The 26,392-nt window shown below is 36.7% G+C and overlaps 1 protein-coding gene across 7 annotated transcripts; it reads right to left on the bottom strand.

Moving 5' to 3' along the window:
- Positions 1-1,853: 1,853 nt before the first annotated feature.
- On the bottom strand, positions 1,854-26,392 carry fubp1 (far upstream element binding protein 1). 7 transcript variants are annotated; one of them, XM_016994875.2, is made up of 22 exons: positions 26,192-26,390; positions 22,310-22,400; positions 21,385-21,447; positions 20,555-20,596; positions 16,963-17,002; positions 15,672-15,721; positions 15,511-15,582; positions 14,885-14,942; positions 13,867-14,029; positions 13,684-13,782; positions 13,483-13,584; positions 12,957-13,059; positions 12,759-12,859; positions 11,785-11,926; positions 10,833-10,993; positions 9,342-9,493; positions 8,246-8,325; positions 7,169-7,294; positions 6,388-6,462; positions 2,593-2,652; positions 2,362-2,507; positions 1,854-1,997 (listed from the first exon to the last, which is right to left on the bottom strand). In XM_016994875.2, the coding sequence occupies exons 1-22, from the start codon at positions 26,303-26,305 to the stop codon at positions 1,989-1,991; spliced, it is 2,049 nt and encodes a 682-aa protein (XP_016850364.1). In that variant the 5' UTR covers positions 26,306-26,390; the 3' UTR covers positions 1,854-1,988. The 7 variants fall into 7 exon arrangements, with proteins under 7 accessions (XP_016850364.1, XP_062835628.1, XP_003223100.2 ...); XM_062979557.1 differs by having other exon boundaries at positions 1,858-1,997; positions 2,338-2,507; positions 26,192-26,391; XM_016994876.2 differs by lacking the exon at positions 1,854-1,997 and adding an exon at positions 2,004-2,139 and having other exon boundaries at positions 26,192-26,391.

The raw sequence follows: 26,392 nt of genomic DNA, 5'->3' as shown, positions 1-26,392 counted from the left end.
TGAAGTATAAATAATTGCACTGTTTGCAATTAATAAAGATTTTATACTTTAAATGAATCAAAATCAACAGCCTCCATTTGGTGAATGATAAAGAATCTGGTGAATTTTTTGTTTTGTTTAGTTAGTAAGTACACCATTCTCCATTAAGCTACAAAGTAATCATGCAAAATATTTGATCTAGAGACTTCAAAGCCTACGCTACATATATTTAATAACTTCCTAGCAGGGTTTTTCTCTCTTCAAAATTTAAATCCTAACCTACATTGGGATAAAAATAATTCCTTCCTGATTCTACAGTACAACAAAATGCATTTCTATTTATCTGTGCAGTAAAACTACTTTTATTTTAGACCCTTTTTTCTTCTCTTGCAGCCACCCTAAGCGTATACTCCAAAACAACAAAATCATTTTCCAAAGGCTAATAAGGGTTTATAAAATGAACGTATGTATACCTGTATCACCAAACATATGCAGACAACCAAACACAAAACAACCTCCAACCTCACAAGCATTTTTAACTTTTCACAATGCACAAAAGTTTTGTTCTCTCAGGGTATCTTGTTTCTGAACCCCTAGTGAATGATGTTACTTAGGCAAATGACAATTTCTTTAGCTAAAGCTAAATGTCTCAAGAATACTTACCCATAAAGCTTATACAAACAAATATTTTATGCATATCTAAGTTTCTGGATTAAGAAGCAATTAAAGATTTTCTAAGATATGAGCACTGTATTTTATTCCAACATAATATTTCACACAGTTTATGGCATTGGCATTATGTGGAACACTGACAAAAAGATACTGTTGCAGTTCATCATTTTGTCATTTCTGATGTACTTACAGTGCAATGCTCCTTGAAGGAACAATCAAGGATGATACACAGCACAGTCCTCCTCACCCCTACAGAGCTAGCTCTATACTGGCTGGATCAAACCTGCACTTCAACAGACAATGGCAAGACAGACTGTATTGCATGGAATCTAAGATATGCAGAAAAGCAAACAGTGGAATTGATCAGAATTTTCAGTATGGGTTAAGAGAAGGCAAATATTGTACGGAGATTTTTTGATGCAAAATATCACTTATTGACTAATCTTCAGCATTTTAAAAAAGACCTCATCTGCAAAGCAAGTCCCTAAGACAAATGCAGTTCTAGTACTATAAAACATGTCATCCTTACTACACTGAATTTGGAAGCAAAGTGCTGCAAACTGACTACTTAAGCACCCTTTGCCTTCTACAGTATCTGAGTTTAGTAACGTGCCTGAAAAATATACTTTAAGAATGAAATCACGTATAAAAACAAATGTTAACTATATAGCAGTTGTATGGGTCTGAGACAGTGGTCATGAATAAAAAAAAAAGAAATTGCAACTGTTAATGCAGTAAAGTATGTCAAGAAACACCTTCACATACATGCAATTTTTAATCGAGAAGAAAGAGGAGAAGACCAAGATGCTAAACAGAAAATACAATAACAAAAGAGATCCTGGTATATAACTAATTCTGCAAGGGGAGAATATCAATGTGAAGCCCAAACTTCCAAAGGGGGAAAAAAGTCTTATTTGTGTACATGTACAGCATTTCTATAACAAATCCTTGCATTCTCAAGTATCCACATATCCAACTTACCGACACAGGAGGTTTCATATTATTTATTGTAAAGCACAAAACAGGCATTTAAAAGTGATCAAGTATACATTGAAAAAGTACATTTATATCACAAAGCATTGACCACATAATAGTTGCAAATACATTTGCTGGAATGTGTACATCTACACTAATGTACTAAAAACAAACCAATTTCCATTTCTACACAGAAATATTACCTCCTATCAGAAGTGATAGATATTTTGTACATTTTCAAAAACACTATTTTTTTTAACCAAACAAAAATTATGATCTTCATCAAGGCGTCTGCATCCATACATTTAACAAAGGTTTTTTCCCCCACATAATGAAGCAAATACTGTATTGTCCACTTCTTATTATTGGCCCTGTGCGAAGAAATACATAAGAAATACACAAAAAGTTAAAGAAAATCTTTTTTACATTGCTCTAACTCAGGAGTGAAGCCTTTAAGAAAGAAAATGTTGTTAATGTAATGGTGGTGGCTTCCTGCATGGCTTTTCAAAAACCCTGGGGGGAGAAATTTTTAGATCAAAAGCACTGAGCGTATGCAAAGGAAAGACAGAACTCCAGTTAACAGAGCATGAATTCATTTACTAGTTACTCATTGCCAGGAAAAATGCATACTCCAGAAATATATCAAAGTGGGAGACATGCAAAAAAAGGAAAAACAAAAAGCCCACAAAATAAGTAAAAAACCAATCTCACCCATGTTATTCAAGACTGTTATACCTGTGGTGCTGGAGGGTGTTGCGGCATTCCTTGTGGACTTGTCTGGGCATAATAGGCCGCCTGCTGTCTATAGTATTCAGCCCAAGCGGCGCTATAATCCGGCTGGCCTGTGGGTGGGGCTCCGGCTGGAGCGGGAACGGCCTGGCCTGGAAGAGGGACAGATTACACAACTCTGGTGCCGTAAAAGGGACAATAGGAGCTCAAAATAATCTCATTTCTAACAGACATTACCTTGCTTCTTGTAATATTCCTCCCAAGCCTTTGAATAATCTTGTGGCTGCCCTGGTTGACCTGAAAAACCCCCCACATTTTAATGTAAAAATGTCTCCCAGGCACACCGAAATTACAGACAAGAATACAGTGGAAGAATTCTTTGCTGTTTAGAAGCTCAGTACAAAAAAGAGGTGACATTAAGTTTGTATTTTCTTGTACTTTTTTTTAAAAAGGCGGCTTTAAGTTAAACCCAACAAGACTACTTGGCACCCCCTGTCTGTTTCTGAATTCAGCATTTGCAAGGCATCTCACAGAATCCTACTTCTCAATGGCATAATCCGTGGCTATATTTGGGGATTTCCTGTGCTATAGTATACAAATCATAACCGGCACGTTCACACATAAATCTCCCAAAATTGCTGTATTTCTTAAATTCTAAGACGCATCCTAATTTCAGTACCACCACCAAAAATGCATGATATACCTGCGATTCTAAAATGCACTCCATTTGTAGAGATTATATAGAAAAAAGTGTCTTACAATGGAAGAAAAACAGTGTATCTCATGTGTACATGAACTTATGCCAACTACACATGATGTTAAAGACAACTCTGAATTATTAAGTGTTAAGGCAGTTTGTACAGGAGGCCATTTGCCAAGATTACTTCAAAAAGTAAACACAACATTACTGTTAAACCACTTTAAAAACAATGTTCAAGTAGATGTTTGTATTTCAGTGACTGAAACAGCATGCAGAATGAGGGCAGAAAGAAAGGAGTCAAGTACTATCAGTTCGTTGTGTTGTCGAAGGCTTTCATGGCCGGGATCACAGGGTTGCTGTATGTCTTTCTGGAAAATGGTCACACAGCCCGAAAGACATACAACAACTCTACTATCAGTTCATTGTGACCACTATTGATTAATTGGGTATATTTTAAACTATATAATTTCAAACCTGCTTTTTCAAGCATATTATTTTGTGCATTAAACAAAGTAAAGTCCCCACTGTTGTCATGGAGAAAGCTAAATTCTCCACTGTTATCATGGAGAAAGCCAAGAAGGTATATATGGGTCGATAACTTTTAAATGATTGAGAAAGTATGCAAGACAATAAATTGTCAGAAGAAAAACTGAGTATGCCTTATTTTTTTGAAACATTTTTTTAAAAATGAACACAACCTCATTTGTGGTTAAGAACAGTGAGTTCTTAAGTCTGGTATCAAAAGAATTCTCAGGTATCCCCCAAAACTGTATTTCTATCCTACCTAAGAAATTGGGAACCAAAGATCATAAAATTATCTTACTATCTTCACAGCAAAATATTTGAAGCAGGTTAGACTATAAAATAGCGACCAACCTTCAATGTATAAAACTTGGTTTAAATCAATTATTCCTAATCTCTGGCTCCAATTTTACTCACACCATCATACAGGCTCCCTATGCTAGGTATAGCATGCAACATGAAAATGAAAATAATGGCAGACCATATACCTAGCAATGAAAAAAATAACATACTGCAAAGCTAGGTGTTACCCCAACCATATTCAAAATAATCAGAACTTGGTTCATAAAGTGTATTTTTATTTTGAAAACAAGACAATTCCAGTTATAACCTAAGGATAGGATAAAAATGGCTGAAGAAAAAGGAATATCCTGATATTTACCATGTTTTCTAGTTATCAGAGCAAAATTGCTCAATGTCTATGTGGAATTCTATGTGACCTGTGGCTACTAGGCTGTACTGACTGGCTCAGACGGAACAGCATTTGGCAATTTTTTGCTAAGCAATGGGCTCTTTGGAGAAACGTAAAACTGTCTAAAGTCTAGTGAATAAACCCTCTGCCCCATTATGTTTTATAAAGGCTAGAGTTGTTAAAATCAGAAATTTATTTCCCCAAACAATGCTACTAAGGATATTTTATATTTTAAAGGTCTCAAATGAAATAATGGAAGTGCCTTAGAAATCCACTTTGGCCATAGCCAGCCTGATTAGAACTTGGGAGCAGATGTCAATGCAACAGTGTGAGGCACGTCTACTTCTTTACAGCAGTGTATTGACTTCCCCTTCCACCTGTCAAAAGTTACTCTGAAATTCTGAAGCCACAGAGCCAGATTACAGAGTTGAGTAACCTTTTTACTTGTTAGTAGCTGGATCTTCAGTTTTTAATCAATGTATTTTGTCTTGAAAATTTGACACAGTAGTGTATAGAGCAGTCTGTAAGATTAACACTGATTCAACTGCAAGTTACAGCTATGCTTTCTATCCGTAATTATTAAGGGTACTTAATTCTTTGTGGACAGTTTCTCAAAGAGAAATAACCAGGATATCTTCATTCCTATAGTCTTCAGTAATGAACATTCTCAATTGCAGAAATACCAGAAAGTTCTGCTTCAAAACTTTAAGATCACAGGGTTAAAACCCATGTTGAACTGGTGGCCACAACAGAACCTTTCTTCACTCCTCCTTTCTGCAACCCACTGGGCTTGCTGAAAACTGCTTCTAATGCAACCCAGCCCTGTAGAATTGGTTTTGGAGTGGGGTAAAAGGAGTGCAATGACAAGAACTGCCTTCCCCCATTACTGTGCAGGACCGCCCACTCTCAGAAAAGAAACATTTGGAACAGTCATTTATGGAAATATGCCTGTAACTTAAATTAACTTAGAAGATGCAGATAAGTAGCCCTCAAGGCAGTTTTAGTCAGAATTTACAGTCCACAGGGGGAGACTGCATTTTCCCCAAGACAATGGCTTGGATGGACATTCACTTACCCTGTTTCCCCGAAAATAAGACAGTGTCTTATATTAATTTTTGCTCCCAAAGATGCGCTAGGTCTTATTTTCAGGGGATGTCTTATTTTTCCACAAAGAATTCACATTTATGGTTGAATTTTTTTAAAAATGAACATTTATTATCTACTGTACAGCAGTTGTCATCACAAACCAGCATAAACAAACTGTGAATCCTTTCAAGAATGTCTATATTATATTTTATTGCTATACTGTTTTTAAATTACTGTTTTAAATTTCTGTTCGTATGTATATTTATGTTATTGTTGGGCTTGTCCCTGTGTAAGCTGCCCTGAGTCCCCTCTGGGAGATTGAGGTGGGATACAAGAATAAAGTTATTATATTATTATTTTATTATGACACAGCAAACAAGATAGATATGCTGGATTTCATATCACAAAATCACAAGTCGAGCACTCCCCAAGTGTCTAGGACTGTGTGATGTATTATTATTATTATTATTATTTCTTGTTACTACCTTTATTTCCATGTAAAACAATCTATGGTATGTACATTTACTGATCCTGCATGCTTCCAAAGAAAAACTTTACTAGGTCTTTACTTTAGGGGGAGGCCTTATATTTAGCAATTCAGCAAAACCTCTACTAGGTCTTATTTTCTGGGGATGTCTTATTTTAGGGGAAACAGGGTAGCAATTGCAGATAAAGACCACAAGGGTTGTCCACAAGGTCAAGCCCCGTTGGGTGCCCACAAACAAGTCTTATCTGCTCTCCATATAAAACAACGGGCCTCAAATTTCATGCTACTTGATGCTGAGTGTGAACATATGACTATGGAATGTGGATTTCCCAACTAAAGATAAGCATTCAAAAAATGCCAGCTCAATTTTTATTTACCTGCAACAACAGACTAAAAATGATGCCTACAATAGGAAGTTCAGGAGTACCTACTGTGGACTTCTCCTAATTTTAGTTGTACAACTGCCTATGAAGTAGTGCCTTTTACAAACAAAAATAATTAAACATTTTATTTTAACCACTCATACATATGCAGAGAAAGACGTACCCATTTTTTTATAGTATTCTTCCCATGCCTTGGTATAATCTACCTGTCCTGCTGGGGCTGGATTTGGCTGATCTCCTGATTGAGCAGAAAGTTTAAAAAAAAAAAGAAACAAAAAAGAGTTTTGGATGTATGTATGTACACACAGACAACACACATTCAGCTCTATATGGATTTTATACACATACCATGCTAAACAGCTAAATTTCTACAAAATATATCTCACAGAAAAATATAAATAAAATGGAAACATTTTCAATTATTTATCTAATAATTCATAATGTAAATTATTTTTGGGGGGAATTTATTTTACTGAGACACAAAAATGCAACAGCAGTATCAAATAGAGGTGAAATACAGAGCACTAATTCCCCCGTTGTTTCAACCACAATAGTCATCCAAGTAGTGATCAGCACAATTTTAGTCAGAATTTACAGAACAGCAGGAAAGATTGCACTTTTTGCAAAGATAATGGCTTGGCTATTTAAAAACTTTAATTTAAGGATTATTTAATCCTAACAGAAGGATAATTTATATTATACCAATAATATGGTATGAGGCAAGGGCTGTTGGAAAGAGCCAACTGCAAATCTGGTAGGATATATATGAATATTTCATGTATATGAAATATTATGTCTGAAGGAAAACTTAGCAATTTTTTCAACCTACACAATATTGCAAATCTGATTTTACAAGGTGCATAATGTTTTAGTGAAATCTATTTTCTAATGAATGGTAGCTAAACTGCAGATATCCCAGGAAATCAATTAAAGCTCTTTCCTACCTTGCCCGTTGGTCTGAGTGGCTGGTGGAGCACTAGGCGGAGCTGCAGGTGGCGGCTGTGCCTGCTGCTGGTAATAATGAGCATAATAAGCTGCCCACGCTGCAGAATTAGGATCTGTTGGCTTGCCTAAAAATCAAAAGGTATTTTCAGTTCACCATATCATTGATAAATGTCAACAACTGCCCTACTTGTTTAATATGGCTTCACACTTCTTTTCATTTTAATTTTACTGTGAGCAACTTAACATAGAAAATGCCATCCCAACCAGAATGTCACAACCCTATTGGGCAAATATGCACTTTATTGCTGTAAGGCATTGCTTTTTAACTGTGGGTCTTGACTCCAAATTGAGTCCCCTTAGTTCAATGTTGGGGCTCTAAATATTTTGGCAACAGTAAAAGGTTTCTGACTCATTTACACTAATCTGTTAGCAACAACATGCAATGGGCTCTCCAAAAGATGCTTCAGATGTACTCCACAAAAAGGAGCAAGCCCAATTGCTGGCTTATTTTCAGTAAATATTAGATTTTTTAAAATACCCATTTTATATATCAACGTATCTGGGATCATGTAAAAATGTCTCGGGCAGAAAGGGACACAAGTGGAAAAAGTTTGAGGCCTTGCAACAGTTGCTAATCTGATACCTTCCAATGTTTTGGATCACAACACCCATGTGATCCTTGATCATGTGTGGAATAGATGGGAATTAATAGTCCAAAAACATCTGGAAGGCACCCGTTTTCCAACTCCTCCTGTGAATTTTATCTAAAATTGCTCATTTGCAATTTAGTTAGGTAAAATGCATTGAAACAGATTACAACTGTTTTCTGCCATAGAAATTAATTCCGCAATTATATATTGATACTCTCCAACACAAAAATTCACTTTATCAAATTCAGACCTATAAACACAATTGTCAAGAAACCTAGACGCATCTATTAGCAGGCTTCTACAAGTGAATAGGAAGGTTTAAGTCGTTGAGCAGGGTGGGCAAAGCAGCATCTGGATTGACATAGGAGTGATCAAGCATGTTTTTTTCTACAAACACATGTAGATGAACAGTTTGCTTCTTCTTACCAGGGTCAGGAGGATTTGGTGGCTGCCAGTGTGGGTAAGCATTACCCCATCCTTGTGGTGCATATGGTGCTGGAGGACCACTAAAATGCAAATTTTACACACAAGACTATTATTAAGCGGAAATGGAAATTATGTTTTTTATGCATTAACTGATTGAATACAGGTGATTCCACAATCTGTTCTAGGTTTAACATTCTGCACATAAAAGGACTGTACTAATAGCATACAACACCCTTTTACAAGTGGTTTACAGCACATTATCCATGATGTAAAATTATTTTAAAATGACTTTTAAAAATACCATTGATCTGCTCAGTTCAAAGCTACCCTTACACAATTTAGTGCACTGACCCAGTAAAATTAATGCAATGGATGTGCAAGAAAAAATTAAATAGTAAGGCAGTCTAGTTTTTAAATGTAATTTTAAGTGTATTTTACCTTTTATATTCATGACACAAGCATTTAATTTTAAAAAATCATACTCAGATGTATATGTATTCACCTTGCTTTTAAACTCTATTGTATTGTGTCATATTACTGTTAGCCGCCTTAAATCCCTATGGGGAGAAAGGCGGGATAAAAATAAAAGATGATAAGCATGGTTTCGCAGGGAGGTACTATCTATTTCTTCCTTGTCCTAAAAAGCTATCACAAATTGAAGTCTAACTTTCCACAGCTTTCATTTCTACTCCAAATTAATTTTTCTTAAAAACTGTCTGAAAACAGTTTTTGTATGGATATGTGTGTTATGCAAAGCTATGCATGGTTAATGTTGAATGAAAAAGCTTAATGCTTAGAAAGCAAGTATTACTTCACACATTCTGACTGAGTGTTGGTAGTTAAAAATAATCATGGTTTATATTCTAGCTGCCCCAGAATGAAATTACAGACAGAAAGGAAGGATTCTCTTGAAAGCAAATGTCTAAACGTTTCCCCAGTGACCTTTCCAAATCTATTACTATAATTTACAGAAACCTGGATTGTGTAATTAGTTTTTTTAAAATGTTGATGAAAGAATTTTCCCTCCACATGAATGATTTTTAATCCCATGTACGTATTGCCCTGTAAATGTTATTTCCAACAGAAAGTTACTTACTGAGGTGCTGGACCAGGAGGGCCAGGGGTGTAAGGAGCTGGATTGTAAGGCCCCATTGGGGCTCCTGGAGGCGGCCCAGGAGGCCCGTGTGGCCCAGGAACAACCCCATGAGGCCCATGTGGCACAGGGGGACCCAATGGATTCACCGGACCCTGCCAAAAAGACACAATGGAAGTTAACTCCTGTAGTCACCTTGATTTCTTTCCATCCACTGAAAGCAGTACCTTGTCCACAAATTTAGCAAAGTCCTATTCTCCAAATGTTTCCTTCATAGAAGTAATTCCTGTTTGCTACCACAATGGCTACTGCTGGAAGAATGGTTCCCTTTCCCATCTAAAACATCCTTCATACTTTTTTTACTTGTGCCTCCTTTTTTTACTTGTGCCTGATAATTTTTTGCATCACCCCAGATATACAAAATAAGTATAGAAACACACAACTTTCCCCCTTTCTCAAGCAGTAGCCCAATCCCTCCTCTTTCTTAGTCCAACACAATTTTCCCTTCTCAACCAGGACCCTAATTCCTCCTCTTTGTCCACACATTTTTGGCCAAATTGTTCACAACCTCCACCACTCACTTTCGCAACCCCATTTGTGATTGCAACCCCCACTTTAAAAATCTTTGCACTGGAACAGGCTTGAACAACTTGCAGCCCTCCCACTCCCTGAAGCCCTAGCCAGCTGTTCCAACTGTCAGGAATTCTGGGAGCCGAAGTCCAAAACACCTGGAGGGTTGCAAGTTGTGCAGAGCTGCTCTAGAGAGTTGGGTTATCTCATGGAGCAGATATGACAGGAATTCCATAGCAACAGCTGATATGTTCTATTTCTACACAACAATTTTGCAGTTAACATTTTCATAATGATCACCACTAGGTTCTCTGTATTATCTTATCTCTACATTGAAAGAATTCAAACTTAACATATTGAAAGACAAGTTTTTCACTTGTTGTTCCCAGGATAAACTGGAACTGTTCAGAGCAAATGATGTCATGACTGCCAATCAAAGTACCCTACGGCACACAAAGACAAATCCATTGATAGCTAGCATATTACTGTACTCAAGTGCAAAACTATCAATGGCTGAATGTTATGTGTGTGTGCCTTATTGACAATCCATTAATTTTACAAGGTTTTTAAAGACAAGGGGTACTCAGAACTGGTTTTGCCAGTTCATTCCTCTGAAACAGTCTACAGCACCTGGTTACCTTAAAAGAAAATGTTATGACTTGGACTGTGTTATTTTAATTAATGTTTTAATTATTTTGGATTTTAATGTGTTTGAGTATTTATCGATGTATATATGTGAGGCATCAAATTGTTGCTTTTGTAAGGCTGCTCTGAGACTCCTTTGAGGTGAGAAGGGCAGGATACAAATAAATAAATAACAACTATGCACTAATACTGTCTAATTGTCCTCACCCACCCTGCAGAACTACCAGTTTTTAACCCATCAGAAATTTAAATAATAAGCAGATTTTCCAGAATACTCACTCCAATCTTTTCTTCTATGAGCTGACGAGCATAATCAATCTGTTGTGGTGTCCCCCGGATAGTAAACAATTTCATGTTAGGGTCTGCATTCGGTGGAGGATTCCTTTGAAGTTCTATTCTAGCACCAGATTGTTGGCTAATGCTCTTGATAGTTTCACCACCTGGGAAAAATTAAGTAGACAAACACCAAGTTCTATTTAACATATTTAACAAAAACCATGGTCTCCTGAACATTTTTATCACACCTTAAAGCAAATAGGACCTCTATTATTGTTTTGCATTACCTTTTTGTACCAACTTTAGTCAAATACAGCAATCTAAACTGTATTTTGCTACCCTCTTTATTTCATAAATTTTTTGGGTTCTAAGAAGAGGTCACAAACCCTCTTGTTCTTAAAGGAAAAACAATGCTACTATACACAGACCATCATCAACTCTGCTATAGATCATTCAGTGTTGCTGACAATGTTTCATTACATTAACTTTAAATAAATCTGGATAAGCAAAATTGTGAACAACTAATCTATAGGATGTGGGTTTAGATTCTTTCATATGCAGGTAAGACTTACATGTTGAATATCAATCCACTGTCTTCCTATTTGGAACAGTGAGGAATCCAGCAACAGGATGTATAATAGCCAAATAAAGTCATCTGCAGTCAAGCTGGCTGCACCAAGAAGATGGATGGGTATGTGCTGGAGCACCCTCGTTTCAAAAGACATCTCAGTAGAGGCAATTGAATTAATCTAATTCACATTTTGTGAAGATGTTTCTGAAGGCCATTTGGCCATTCAACAAATATGACAAAAATATTTATTTGTATGACATGTGTATAAAGGGGCTGGACTACAGAATGTAAAATGGCCTCTTTTAGTTCATCTGCTACTGGAGCTCTCCGAAGCAAACAAAAGTTGAATAAGCTTCCTCATTGTAAAGAAGTTCAGGATCTTACCTTTCCCAATAATTAATCCAGTCTTTCCCGTGGGCACAATAAAATTGAATTCTTGCAGTCCACCAGGGGGTCCCATGTTCCAATTGCCCTGACCTCTACCTCTTCCACGACCTCCAGGCCCTGGGCCACCAGGATTGCCAGCCTGGATTGATATGGAAAAGCAGCCAATACAGGAACATTATTGAAAACTAACAAAGTGAATTATTTTAATATGTGACAACATCTCAAAAACTAGTTCACACAATTATTTCCTTAAAAAGAGCCAATTCTCTCTTTGCAAAAGACAAAACACCTGTACTGTCTTTTCTGATCTGTTTAATACCATAAGCAAAATGTTTTAAAAGTGCCTAAATTAAGAATCTCTTCATCAGTTTATACCTAGAAGTTAGACACAGCACATGGCACTTTTCACGACAGGAACTATTTCAGAACCTGACTTTTTTCTAGAAAGCAAGATGACATGGAGTCTGTCATATGCTTCTGTGTAATAGGCTAGCTTCATCATGCAATCAACTTGGTTTTATTTTTGGAACCACACTTCCAGAATGCATGAATTCTTCAATATCTTTTCATAACTAGAAAGTGTAACAATTGTGTTCATGAGGGATATCTATCAAATACCAATTCTGCAATCTTAGGTGTAAGATCAAGATTTTCAATCACACAACAGTAATTTGTGGGAGTGTTTCTTCTAGGTCAAAAGGAGTATCACAGTTATGTACAGAGTAATTCAGCTAAACAAGGTTTCCACACACCTATTTAAATTATGTTTACGATTTAACACTTCTCCCCTATTTCTCCAATGTTATTTTGAATTTTAAAGCCATCAACATTTTTCACCATTAAAAATGGCAAGAAAATATGTTGAGTTTAACATATTATAAATGTAAATTCAGAACAAAGAGTTTTTACAGAAACTCTAAACCAGTATTTTGCAGTCAACCCAAGAGTATGTTTACAAACTATTATCTAACCTGAACACTTCGAAGGAGGTCTGTAATAATTTCTGCTGCATGCTGGCATCTGTCTGGAGGTCCTGTGATTTGTGCTATTCTGTCAGGAGTTGTTCCATCATCTGAAAAGTGAATGCAATGTTTTAATAAGTTTTTCTTAAATATTACAGATGGAGATTAAATTTGCAATTTTAGTCCTGCATTCAGAAAGTAGCTCACCTGGTTTAAACTGGATCCTCACACCAGCATCGTTCTGTATCTTTTTTATCATTTCTCCATTTCTTCCAATTACAATCCCAACAGCGAATCGTGGTATTGGAACCTTAAAGAAACAAAAGATATTTTTAAAAAAGTTTCAGAATCTGTTTGAAATCAAATCCAGTTTGTTTTAATGTATAGCTTTATATAAACCAAACCCTGATTTTGGCACAACTCAGGGTTTACTAGTAGCCCACATGAGAAAAGAAACAATTAAGTGAAGCTGTCAGAGGAAAACAAAAAAACAGCTAAAAGTTCTTAAGAATCCCATCAAATTAATTTCATTGTATATTATAGGATTAACTGGATCATTACTAAGGTGTGGACAAGTGGTTTTACAATTATCAATTTCCTTCCAACTTGATAGTATTGATAACCAAAATAATTTTGCATTATTCTTGTCTAATTATTCTACTGGTATAGATAAAATAAGTCCTGCAAAACAAAAACACTACAGAGTATATTGTACAAATGTTCTCATACTTACATCTAGCCCTTCATTGCCTCCTATTCTTGATCCATATTCATTGCGCACCTCTCTAAAACCACCTTGATCACGAATGAGATCTAAAACCATTTCCTTTGCTTGCTGAAAGAGAATTAAGTATAATTTAGATTCCATAACATTTAAAGCACGTCACATATAGAGAGAAGGTGGGTTTTTTTTTGAAGTTTCAAAATTTCTTACTTGAACTTTGTAAGGATCTCCTGTGATCCTGAGAGGTTTGTCTGCTCCAGTGTTCTGTGGTCCATCTTGAATCATGACCATCTTAACGCCTGCTCTCTCCTATTTAATAAAATTAACCTGTACAGATCATGCAAATTCGGAATGTTCATGCATTTACCCAAAGGTAGAATGCCAACAGCTTACCTGTAGTTGCTTTATTGTCTCTCCACCCTTTCCGATAACCAATCCTGCTTTGCTTGCTGGGATCATAATTTCCTGGACTGCATTTCCTGGACCATCACCATGATGGAATCCTGGTGTAGGTCTTCCCTTTTCAACTATCTGATCAAGCAATCTCTTTGCAGACCTTGAAAAAAATTTATGAGAGTAACAGTTCTGAAAATCAACAACTATCAACTGATAGGAACTGGTGTTCACTAAAATCAAGAAAATATCACATAAATGACTAAAACTGCACTTTTATAAGCAGAAACACTGTCAAAAGGCATAAAGTCTTTTTAGTCCTATTCCATCCTATCACATAACTGGAACTGGTATTTTATTGTCTGCAGAAATATCAGAAATGACAGTTGAGAAACTCCTGAGTTATATTTGTACTGTCAGCAGTCAGTTTAAAATGGGAGATAAAATCACATTGTGTTCTGGGCTTGAGAACAAGATAATAGTTTCACAATTGTATATTATAACTTGACTATAGTTTATAATACTTTCAGTCTTGGCTGCTACAGAACAAATCTGCAAGTCATGCTAATAAATCATTGAATTCAAGATGAATCATTCTCTTTGTATTCACTTCAAATCAGAAAACACTGTATTAAATATATTTAATATGGTAATATTTTTATCAGCAATTTCCATCCTGAGTAGAACATATGGAAATGTCATTCATGAGAAGTTTGCAATGGAAGAGCATCAAGAATAGGTTCAAATGCCTTTATTATTAAAAAGTACTTGTAACAATTTTTGTCAAACATTAGAATATATGCTTATTAAAAATGGAAGCAAACATTTTCTTTTCAATTAGGTGTGCCGCTTTCTAACAAAAAATGTATTTTCGTCAAGCTTTGCAATGTGAGCCATAACTAATGGACATCAAATCAATTTCTTACAATGTTTAGCTATGTTCTATGAGATATGGCACACTTCAAGATATGAATCATGTTTTGATCGGATGGCTTTAAATTTCTATGTAAACACTTACTGTACTGATTCTGGAGTTCCAGTTAACATGCAAGATCTTTCAGGCATCCCGCCACTATCTATAAAATGGAAAGAGAATGAAATATTAGCAAACACAAAATAAGGAAGTAATCAGTAGTTAAATTTAAGGTTTAATCACTCCTTCTAAACCAATTATTAAAAACCAGACCACCCAAAAGTAATCTAAACTGTAATTCAGTATTAAACCCCGTTCTTTTAATCATTAACTTGGACTCCATATACAGTAGTCTCACTTATCCAACATAAATGGGCTGGCAGAACGTTGGATAAGTGAATATGCTGGATAAGAGATTAAGAAAAAACCTATTAAACATCAAAATAGGTTATGATTTTACAAATTAAGCACCAAAACATCATGTTATACAACACATTTGACAGAAAAAGTAGTTCATTACACATTAATGCTATGTAGTAATTACTGTATTTATGAATTTAGCACCAAAATATCACAATACATTGAAAACATTGACTACAAAAATGTGTTGGATAATCCAGAACGTTGGATAAGTGAGACTCTACTGTAATTATTTCAGACTGCCAACATGGTCATTTTTAACACTAATTGCTAGTACTTGAAATAAACAGTGTAGCAAATAAAATAATTACCTGGCGCAATCTGTATTTTGCATCCAGATTCTTGCTGTATGCGAGAGATTTGTTCTCCTCCTCTGCCAATTACTTGAAATGAACAAAGACATGAGTTATTGCACTAACAGCATTGTCTACATGTGTTTGTATGATACTATCGTAGTATTTACACTACTTACTGAATCCAACCATTCCATCAGGAACTTTGTATTCTTCTGTCATCACAGATCTGAAAAAGTAATAAAAACATTTGTACCTATCTTGGAATTCAAATATCTCTACTGAGTAATACAGTATTCCATGCTTCTCATTATGTTTAAGTCCAATTGATGCTTTTTTATATCTGTAAGGTTTGTTAGATGGAAATCATATGAATATTAACTCTAAGACCTATTAGTTGCCAATTATTTCCAGAGTCAAAATCCTCAAAATATTATCAGAGCAATGCAAGTAATTTATATATATTTTATAGAATTTAGAATAGCTTTTTCTAGCTTTAACATTTAAAGATACAAGACACAAAGAAGCCCAAATATATGGCGAATTGTTATTTATATGGAAGAAAACTTATAAAATTTATATGACCATATTATTCTTGTTACTGAACATAGCATGGTTAAAATAATTACATTATATTTTATCAACCAAGTTCATAAAAGACTGGAAGAGCAATAGCAAACCTCAAAGTAGCACACTCTAAGTTTGAAAAGTCTAGCAAAAGTAATGACTATGTTCTTGTTTCTTTATTTTTCCATGTGAGAAGCATGAAGGTTACTGTTGCAATGCAGTGATGTACTAAACACAACACTATTTTTTTGCATCCTACTAAATAGACTGGCATCTTGATTTTAAGTACAGTAGAGTCTCACTTATCCAAGCCTTGCTTATCCAAGGTTCTGGATTATCCAAGCCATTTTTGTAGTCAATGTTTTCAATATATCGTGATATTTTGGTGCTAAATTCGTAAATACAGTAATTACAACATAACATTACTGCGTATAGAAGTACTTTTTCTGTCAAATTTGTTGTATAACATGATGTTTTGGTACTTAATTTGTAAAATCATAACCCAATTTGATGTTTAATAGGCTTTTCCTTAATCCCTCCTTATTATCCAAGATATTCGCTTATTCAAGCTTCTGTCGGCCCGTTTAGCTTGGATAAGTGAGACTCTACTGTACGTGTGAAGAGCACCAAGATTTCCTCAGATCACCCAAAAAATTAATGGAGAACACTGTTCTGGTGGGAGGAATTAAGAGGAAGACAACCGGACACAATGCAAAATTGTATTTTTATAACATGCACACTTTCAGAAGAGTGCACCCACATAAGCACTTTACACCTATATACCATATCTTGTATTATCACAAATTGCAACAGTTATGTGCTATTATGAAAGAAACTGCCAAGAGAAGCCAAAAGAGAACTGTCAATTGTTACAAGAAGCAGGTAAGAAGAAAAACATCTTACCTCTGTTGTTGATGCATGGGTGGCATCTGGTTTCCAAAAGCTAAAATCAAAGATTGTGTATTCAATTATAGTTGATAACAATGAGCTTTAATAGTTGGACCTTTACATTTGCGAGTTTAGTGTTTACAGATATGATTACTCATGGATTTGACCAATATGTTATCTCTAGAATCTCAATGTCGTCCAGAGTGACTGCACGGTCAACTTTCATCAGAGGTTATTATTGATGTTCTCCCATGTTTTAAATAATGCAATTTTCCCATTTTTGGGGGGATCCTACATCTCTAATTCCAGTGAAAGTGGAGGACTTAATATATTTGGCATTAGAAACATATCATTCCTTAATGAAGAAAATATTTTATTATTGTCCTTAAGGGAAAAGTATTCACCACCTCAGTCCTAAATGTCATAGTTGCCTTAGGCTCTCTGTGAGGAAAGTGTGTTAGAAACAAACATAAACCTGCAAGGGTCTTAAGATAGAACCAGTGTGGTTTAATGGTTTGAGTATTGTCTACAGCTCTGAAGATCAGGGTTTGAATCTCTACTTGGGTTATGAAAACCCACTGGGTGACTTTAGGCAGTCACCGGTTCTCAGCCTCAGAGGAAGGCAAATGCAACTCCCGCTGCACAAATCTTGCCAAGAAAGCTTAATATAGGGTCACTGTTAAGTCGGAAATGACTTGAAGGCACACAACAATAAAAGGACTTAAGATCTTCTGAAACGACTGTGGGATAGGGCCTTTTCAGTGGCACTATTAAGGCATGGAACAACTCTCATCAAGTTCCTTCTTTGCATCCTAGTTTTACAGTTACATTCTAATACTGTTTTTATTATTGTTTACTTTTTAATTACTCATTGCCAGCGACATAGTAAATATCTCACTGTTGAAAGAAGGGATGGCAAAAAACCCCTTGATATTTAGCCCACTGAACTCAATATTGGTAGCATCAATACCACTTTAAGTGATGCTGTAGAACTAGTAACCCCCCGAGATAATTTAAAATGTAACCCTACACCTATTTACAGGGGAGTAAGCTCTACTGAACTCAGTATTTCTTCCACCTGAGAAGATAACCTTAGGACTGTACTAAAAAGGTAAAGGTTTTCCCCTGACATTAAGTCTAGCCATGTCCGACTATAGGGGGCTGGTGTTCATCTCAATTTCTAAGGTCATGTGGCCGGCATGACTGCATGGAGTGCCATTACCTTCCTGTCGAAGCAGTACCTATTGATCTACTCATATTTGCATGTTTTCAAACTGCTAGGTTGACGGAAGCTGGGGATAACAGCAGGAACTCACTCTGCTCCCTGGATTCGCATCACCGACCTTTCGGTCAGCAAGCCCAGCAGCTCAGTGGTTTAACCCGCAGCGCCACCAGGGGCTCTACAGGACTGTACTGCTAAATATTAATTTTACTGTTGAAAATATTAGCATTATTCAGGTTTCCTAACTGTCTTTCAAAGATGAACTGTTTCAGATATTGAACTCTCAATTTGATCTTCATGGACTTGAGAAAACTCAAGATGTGCATGAACTGAAACATGTTTCTGAACAATTATATCTATTATAGTGGGTTTTTTCCAGAACCTTGATCTGATGGAAAAAAAGATGGAATTTTAAACTAAAGAATGGGCTTACTGGCAGCATTATATACCTTTGTGCAGGATATACAGTATTACCGTTAGATGGCACTGCTTAAAACTCAATTAAAATTATGGGATGGAGCCAATGAACCATGAACAAAATGAAAAGAAGATTCAATGTGTCTGTAAAGGCTATTAGATGGTAGGATAATTTAAATCACTTAGCACAATTCTTACAGTAGAAAAACATTTTTCGATTTAGTATTTTCATTTAACAGAATCTTAGACTAAAATACAACTTAGCCAAAATACATACAAAGCAAATGAAAAAAGCCCCTCTTTAAGATTTCCTCACACAGAATTGCCCTCTGCCAAGATCAAATAGAAATTTTCAGAGAGAAAGGGCTAGATCTTCCCACTAACTAGGGTTTTTTTTGGAGGGGGGGGGGGGGAGAATAATTTGTTTGACATTCTTGTCTTCATAGTTCTACTTGTACGAGAGACCTGATCCAATTTACATCAAATATCTTACTACAGGGTGGGCCAAAAATCACAAAGAGGTTTCAATATTTAAAAATCAGGAATTGCCAACTGTGGGAGGCTGCATTATCAGTTCCCCAGGTACCTCCTACAAAGAAATTTTTGTCCCCAAATTACTTATTTGCTTGCTTCAGTGCTGGGGAGAAAGATCCCAGTGGTCTGTGGTAATGTCAATCATGCCCTTTTATGAAATCACTGGCTAGTTTTGGTCAGAATGCTAGCAGGTTGCAGCCCACCATGAAGACCATTGGGAGAGGAAGATATGTACTTTGCCCATACCTGCACTACAAAGGCTACTGCTACTGCCGAAGCACTAGCAATGTAGTTATGCAGTACAAAAAATTAAAACTTAATTGTATTTTTAATCCTCCCTTTCCAAGAGCTATAGCTCTAAACACTTTAGAGAATTTAGTGTTGGGTGGAAGATGGCTTTTGATAGCAGAAACTTAATAGTCTGGCTTTTTCATACTCTTAACTCTAAATTATGGAATAGACAAAGGAAAGATGCTTCAACCATTCAAAGATTTTTCATTCCAAAACATTATTGCTGAAATTCCCATATTTAAATCAAATCCTATTTGTACTTCCATAATCAAAGTTAAGGGTGAAAAGAATATCTGATGGAGAGCTAAACACAACTAAATGCACACCCTCTGTAAGATTTAATTTGTAACATGCACATGCCTGCAGAAATGTAAGGGCCTATTTCTAAGGGCCTCACATTTATCCACTTTAAATCTGATTTCTGCCTTCTGCAGAATTCTGGGGTTTGTAATTTGGTGAGGCCCAGGACCTGTCTCGCTGAGCTGGTTAAAGGCCCCTCCCTAAAGTGGATTTAAAGTGGATCCAAACTCTAGTGTAATGAAGCCCTAAATACCAAATACACTCCAACTTCTGATAAAACTAGGAAGATCTGAAGTAAATATACTAAGATGTCAACATTTGCAAATATACTAATTCTATTAATTTTTAGAAACATCAAGTACTCCTCTAATCTGGCAATTTTAAGGCCCATTCCCTCAAACGTTCTGAAGAGCTGATAATACAGAGGGGCTTCAAATGTAATGTCATCTCCACAGCTAATAAATGCTACTAAGTATGGAAGAAAAGAGTCAGCAACTGTGTGTGTGACTTCAAGATGCTTGTTGACTTATGGCAACCCTACAATTTTCATACAGTTTTCTGAGGCAAAGAATACTCAAGAAGTGAGTTTTGTCAGTTCCTTCCGCTAAAATATAGCCCGTAGCACCTAGTATTCACTGAAGGCCTCTCACCTAATACTACCTCATACTGATACTGCTTAGCTTCCAGGGTTTGGTTACTTCAGGTTATTTTTGGCAGGTCAGTAACTGTACTATATACTAATAGATAATGGTATGTCATCATTATCTGCAGATTAGGACACTAAACACTCGTTTTTGAAACATGTCTTGATGATTACAAAGTAATTGATAAAAATATACTTACAATCATTATTTGGAGGAGCAACCTTCTTAGGCTCTGGTTGATCTGCAAAATTAAGATTTTTAAAAACGTTTTTGATAACCAATATAGAAATTGTAAATAAATGGCTGTTCCAGAAGTGCAAAATGCAACTTGTCCAATGCACTTTAGCATGTTTTGAAAATTCAGGGAACAGATCATCTAAACAAGGAAAAATCTTTGATGTTTAACATTTGGTTAGTATAATCACGGGAAAAATACAAAGCACTTCCATTTATCAGATGAAATGTTGAACAATTTAATAAGGCACACAGGTTTAAACGCACTTTTATGGACGTCCAGTCTCTATAGAGTAGCAAACAAACATTTAATCATATAATTAGCAATTTGACACTAAAGCTAATGATGCTTCTGTAACAAAAACTGAAACGACCACCATTGTGATAAATCATCATTTTACAATTATGTCTGACAACAACCACAATACTAAATAGAAAATCAAAATTTAAAACTTAACCAACAAATAGCAATACGATTTCAGTCTGGGAACTGTCATATAGACTTCCTAGCTAAACACTGAAACTTTCATGGTGTAAGACTTCAAAACAGTAGCTTCAAAGCCACTACCATTGAAATCCGTTTAGTATGAGTGAAAGTAGTAGGTAACTAATATCTGATAAAAATTATTTCAAATGTTTCCTTCCCACCCCATATTCAGGAATAGATGGAACACCATAATTAAGTGCAGTAAAAGACACATATTCCAAGAAATATCTGTGTCATCCATTTCAAAAGATCCACTAGTTCATTTCACGTTTACATACTAAACACAGGTAATAAATAAAAATTCCTGCCTTTAAAAGGAGAGGGCATTCCCTCCCAGTGTGTTGTACTGCTCGGACTTGTCCAAGAGCCATCTACACATAAAATAAAAAGAATACATTACATACATCATTTGAAGCATCATTAGCTCATTTTTGAATATCAAAAACCTCACTTTTAATAAAAAGGGACTTAAATAAAGTACTCAAGTACTCCTTGTCAAGAGTCTTAGAAATTTCTGTAAACAAAACCACAATCCTTCAAAACCTATTTATGCCTCTGATGTCAGAAAACTATCTTCATGAATTATTAAAAAAAACTACACAATACGTTGAGAAAATATATTAAACCTGGTTAAGATCACAAGCTTTAAGAAACAAGAACATTTGCTACATATTTTAGTATTTTTTTAAAAAAACCCACAGCATGATTTTAATAGGGTTTAAACATGTTAAGAGTAAGACATTTCCCTCCCAAATTTCTAATGCTTGTTTTGCCAAAATAGATATAGAATGCTGCACCTGAACAATACTACTCCAATAAAAATCCACCAGCTTTGAAAAGGAATAATGAGCATTAGTATATTTGCAATACATCAAGATTGCAGAAGCTAGTAATCTTTAATATAAGTATGTCAACACTATACTTAAGACGCATTCTAAACAATGCAAATTTTACCTACCTTACCACAGATTTAAAAAGTATGAACATTACTATTACATCATCTACTTATAAAAGCAGATGTAATATGCTACCAGTTAACTTTATTACAGTCATATCTAAAGATGAACCCTATGTTTAATATAAATCATTCTGCTTTCTAATCAGAAATAATAATGAAGAACAGGAAATGTAAAATATGATTTTAAACATGTCCAACAACTGCTAGTTATTATAATATGCAGAATAAAATATATTAGCAGCTTATATGTTACATATATATATATTACAGCATACCTCCATCTTCAAGAGGTCTTTTTTGTCCCCCATAGCTGTAATCATTTGAATTCACTGATGTCCCTGATTCGTTTCCAATTTTTGCTGCAATCTGTAAGAAAATAAAGACAAAGATAGCAACTTCCTTTATTTGCGTTAGGTAAAGGTTTCCCCTGACGTCCAGTCGTGTCCGACTCTGGGGGTTGGTGCTCATGTCCATTTCTAAGCCGAAGAGCCGGCGTTGTCCATAGACACTTCCAAGGTCATGTGGCTGGCATGAATGCATGGAACGCCGTTACCTTCCCGCTGGAGCCTATTGATCTACTCACATTTGCATGTTTTTGAACTGCTAGGTTGGCAGAAGCTGAAGCTAACAGCGGGCGCTCACTCCGCTCCCCGGATTTTAACCTGGGACCTTTCGGTCTGCAAGTTCAGCAGCTCAGCGCTTTAACACACTGAGTCACCGGAGGCTCCTTACAAATATTTAAAAACAGTTCTCCCAGGCCACTTCTACACAGCTGTAAAAAATCCAGATTTTCTGCTTTGAACTGAATTAACTAACAATGTAGACTCAGATAATCCAGTTCAAAGCAGATGTAGACTATCTGCCTTGATATTCTGGATTATATGGCAGTGTAGAAGGGCCCCATGACTACAAATCCCCTAATATTAGTTTGAATCCATTAATTAACTCTCAAGATTCACTGAATGGTATACAATTGTTACTCTGGGGGCTGATAATCTAAAGATAAGAAATAAATGATTGACTCAGTTCATCAACAAAGCCCATCAAAAACTGTAACTTCCAGTATTCCTTACTCTTAGATTTGCTGACTTGGGCTCTTGGCATTTGCAAATATCTGAAGGCCCAAAGAATCTATTTCATTTTTGGCATGTGTAACCATGCAATCAATTCTGAAGTCTTGGAGTTTACAGGGAACTGACTGACTACATTATATGTCAGGGCTTTAAAAACTTTTTCTACTCACGACCCCTTTTCATCTGGGATATTTTCTATGAGTCTGGGTATATATGTATAGTGATAATAAATCTACATTTGCATGGCTTCCTAAACAAGCTGATTTCCCCCTTTATGAAGTACAGCTAAAGCATTTTCTACAGAGTCCACTGTGAATATTGCATATTGTTGCTAACAGATTCATGTAGATGTCTGGGTGGCACTCAGAAACTTTTTACTGTTGCCTAGTTTGTGTGACCCCAAAATTGAGCTAAGGGGACTGGGACCCACAGTTTAAGAAGCTATGTTATAAGTAAAGATTACTTCCCCTGACACCAAAGCTATTCCACCTACTGAGTTCAGAAACTAGTGCTACCATAATCTGCCAAAGGAAGTGCTAGGCTAAATATGTGGCTATGACTGTTACCATTATGGGTCTCTTTCAGTCCTCTGAGGTGCGGATACAAGAATATAGCAACACTCCATAGATAATTATACTACATCTCAAAGATAATTATACTACATATAGACTATTTGCATTACTATTGTAGTATTACGCTAGTATACTGGACATATTATGCAAGCAGAACTTCTCTGTGCTCAACCAGTGAAGTGATGAGAAAAATGGGGAAAGACCTGTTAGCATTGTGCTAGCTCCTTCCAGAATGTTTGACTACCTGGGAAACGGTTGTCCACAGATCCATAGCAGTGTGAGAAGGCTTGCTATGGCAACTGCATGTCGTGTGACAAGGTGAAGAGTAAGGGCAGTTCATTTATATCTGAGCAGTGCAGATTTGACTTTGATATCTGAAGAATCACTCTTGAGAATTACTTTAACCTTTACTTTTATACATCATGCAAGATGTGGAATATGTGGGACTCTTTGATCACATATGTATATTCTACACTGTTATAGTGCTATTATTTGCTTTAACCACCATGGCAACGCTTTGTGGTATTCTGGGTTTTGCAGTTTCATTCTCTGGCTGAGAATTCTCAATGTCCCTAAACTACAAATTCCAGGATTCCATAATACGTTGCTATGGAAGTTAAAAGTGGAATCACAGCACTGTTTACAGTAAAGCATGATAGAACCAGAAGTCTGCCAGTCTGTCTCTACTAGGCCTCATCAAGTTATTGTGAGATAAACCAAAACAGAAAAACAAATTCAACTGAAGTGAGTTTTCCTTCTTAGAATGGCAAAGAAAAAAAATCTGAAACTACTCACAGAAATGAAGTGATTTTACTGTTGCCTGGTTTGCAAGCTAGAGAAACAAGATTTCAGCGTTCTTTCTGCTCACAAGAACACTTTTGTAATTACAATTTTTTAAATTATGAAGACTCTCTGGTTACTAAATGACTAGAAAAGGAGAGCAAGAGAGAAAAAAGATGCATGTGTTGCAAAGTTTTATTCTGGCAGCACATACTCCTTGAGGGAATGATGGAGCTCTTCAATTTGAATAAAGCAGGGCAGATTATCTTGAGAGCAGCAAAGAATTGAAAGTTAATTAAAAGAAGGCTGAGAGGATAGCCATATTTAAATATTTGAAAGGATGATGTTACATTGGGGGGGGGGGGGGGGAGACTTGTTTTGCGGAAACCAGGGCAGGGAGTAATGGATTCAAACTGCAGGAAGAGATTCCACCCAAACATTAGGAAGAACTTCCTGGTTGCGAGAGCTATTCGGCAGAAAAATATGTTGCCTCAAGAGCGTGGTGGAGACTGGATGGCCATCTGTCGAGAGGGTTTGGATTGTGTGCTGCTGCCTGGTAGGTAGTTGGACCCGATGACCCTCAGGGTCTCTTCCAGCCCAGTGATTCTAAGGACCTTCCAGACCACTGTATAAAATTCCACATTTTTTGCTTTATATGGATTAGATTATATGGGCATGGACTCCGGCCCCCTTCACACAACTGTGTAAAATCCCACATTATTTGTTTTGAATTGGGTTATATGGCAGTGTTGACCCAGTCCCCTTCTACACAACTGAATAAAATCCCACATTATCTGCATTAAACTGGGATATACGTGTGGACTCAGACAACCCAGTTCAAAGCAGATATTGTGGGATTTTCTGCCTTAATATTCTGGGTTATATGGCTGTGTGGAAGGGCTCCCAATTCAAAACGGATACTGTGGATTATTCACTTTGATATTCTGGATTATAAAGCTGTGCGGAAAAGCTCTAAGGCATGTGATTCGAAAACTCTGCCATTTGAGTGTCGATAGGTTGTTCCTCTATTGTGTGTAGTGAACACGATAATAACAGGACCCCTTCCACACAGCTGAATAAAATCCCACATTATCGGCTTTAAACTGGGATATATGGCAGTGTGGACTCAGATAACCCAATTCAAAGCAGAGATTGAGGGATTTCCTTGATATTCTGGGGGCCCTTCAACACAGCCCTATATCCCAGAATATCAAGGCAGAAGATCTCACATAATCTGAGTGTGGACTCTGATAACCCAGTTCAAAGCAGATATTGTGGGATTTACTGCCTTGATATTCTGGGATATAGGGCTGTGTGAAAAGGCCCCGGGTTATATGGTCTTCCTCACATGAGAAAAAAACAAACAAACAAGACGAATTTCCGCGATACACAAAAATGTGTAACGCAGTCATTGTGAGGTGCAGAAAGAAAGGATGAAGAACCTTGAAGCGCTCTAATTGGCTCTCTCCACATTGTTCCTTAATTAGCATGAGAGGAATTAATTCCAGGCATAAGGCCTTTTCTTTCTACCGCTTTGTGCTCCAGAATGTTAATGGCGGCGGTTCCTGAGGAGGCCCGAGAAAAAAAGAAAGCCTTCCTGAGCAGCCTCCGGAGCGCAGGGCGTGTCCTGGGGGGGGGGGGGAGATCCGCGGCCTACTTAGGCGCCAGGCAGCGAGGCCGGTGGGCCGAGCGGCCTCCTCCGCCGCCTCCTCCTTTTCCTCACGATACCCACCTGCCTCGCCCGTTGCAGCGCGTCTTTAAAAGCGTCATTGACGGCCCCACCGCCTCCTCCGCCTCCGCCGGGCGCGCCCGAGGAAGGAGGGGGCACAGTCGAGTAATCCGACATCTCCTCTCCGCCGCTTCCTACCGCGCGCTCTGCCTGCCAAGAAAGAAAGAAAATGGCGGCGGGCGGGATCCTTTCACATTCCTGCGT

The sequence above is a fragment of the Anolis carolinensis genome, chromosome 4 (genome assembly GCF_035594765.1).
Source record: "Anolis carolinensis isolate JA03-04 chromosome 4, rAnoCar3.1.pri, whole genome shotgun sequence".
Classification (NCBI taxonomy): Eukaryota; Metazoa; Chordata; class Lepidosauria; order Squamata; family Dactyloidae; genus Anolis; species Anolis carolinensis.
The sequence above is the reverse complement of the archived record's forward strand: the minus strand, read 5'-3'. Positions and strand labels throughout refer to the sequence as shown.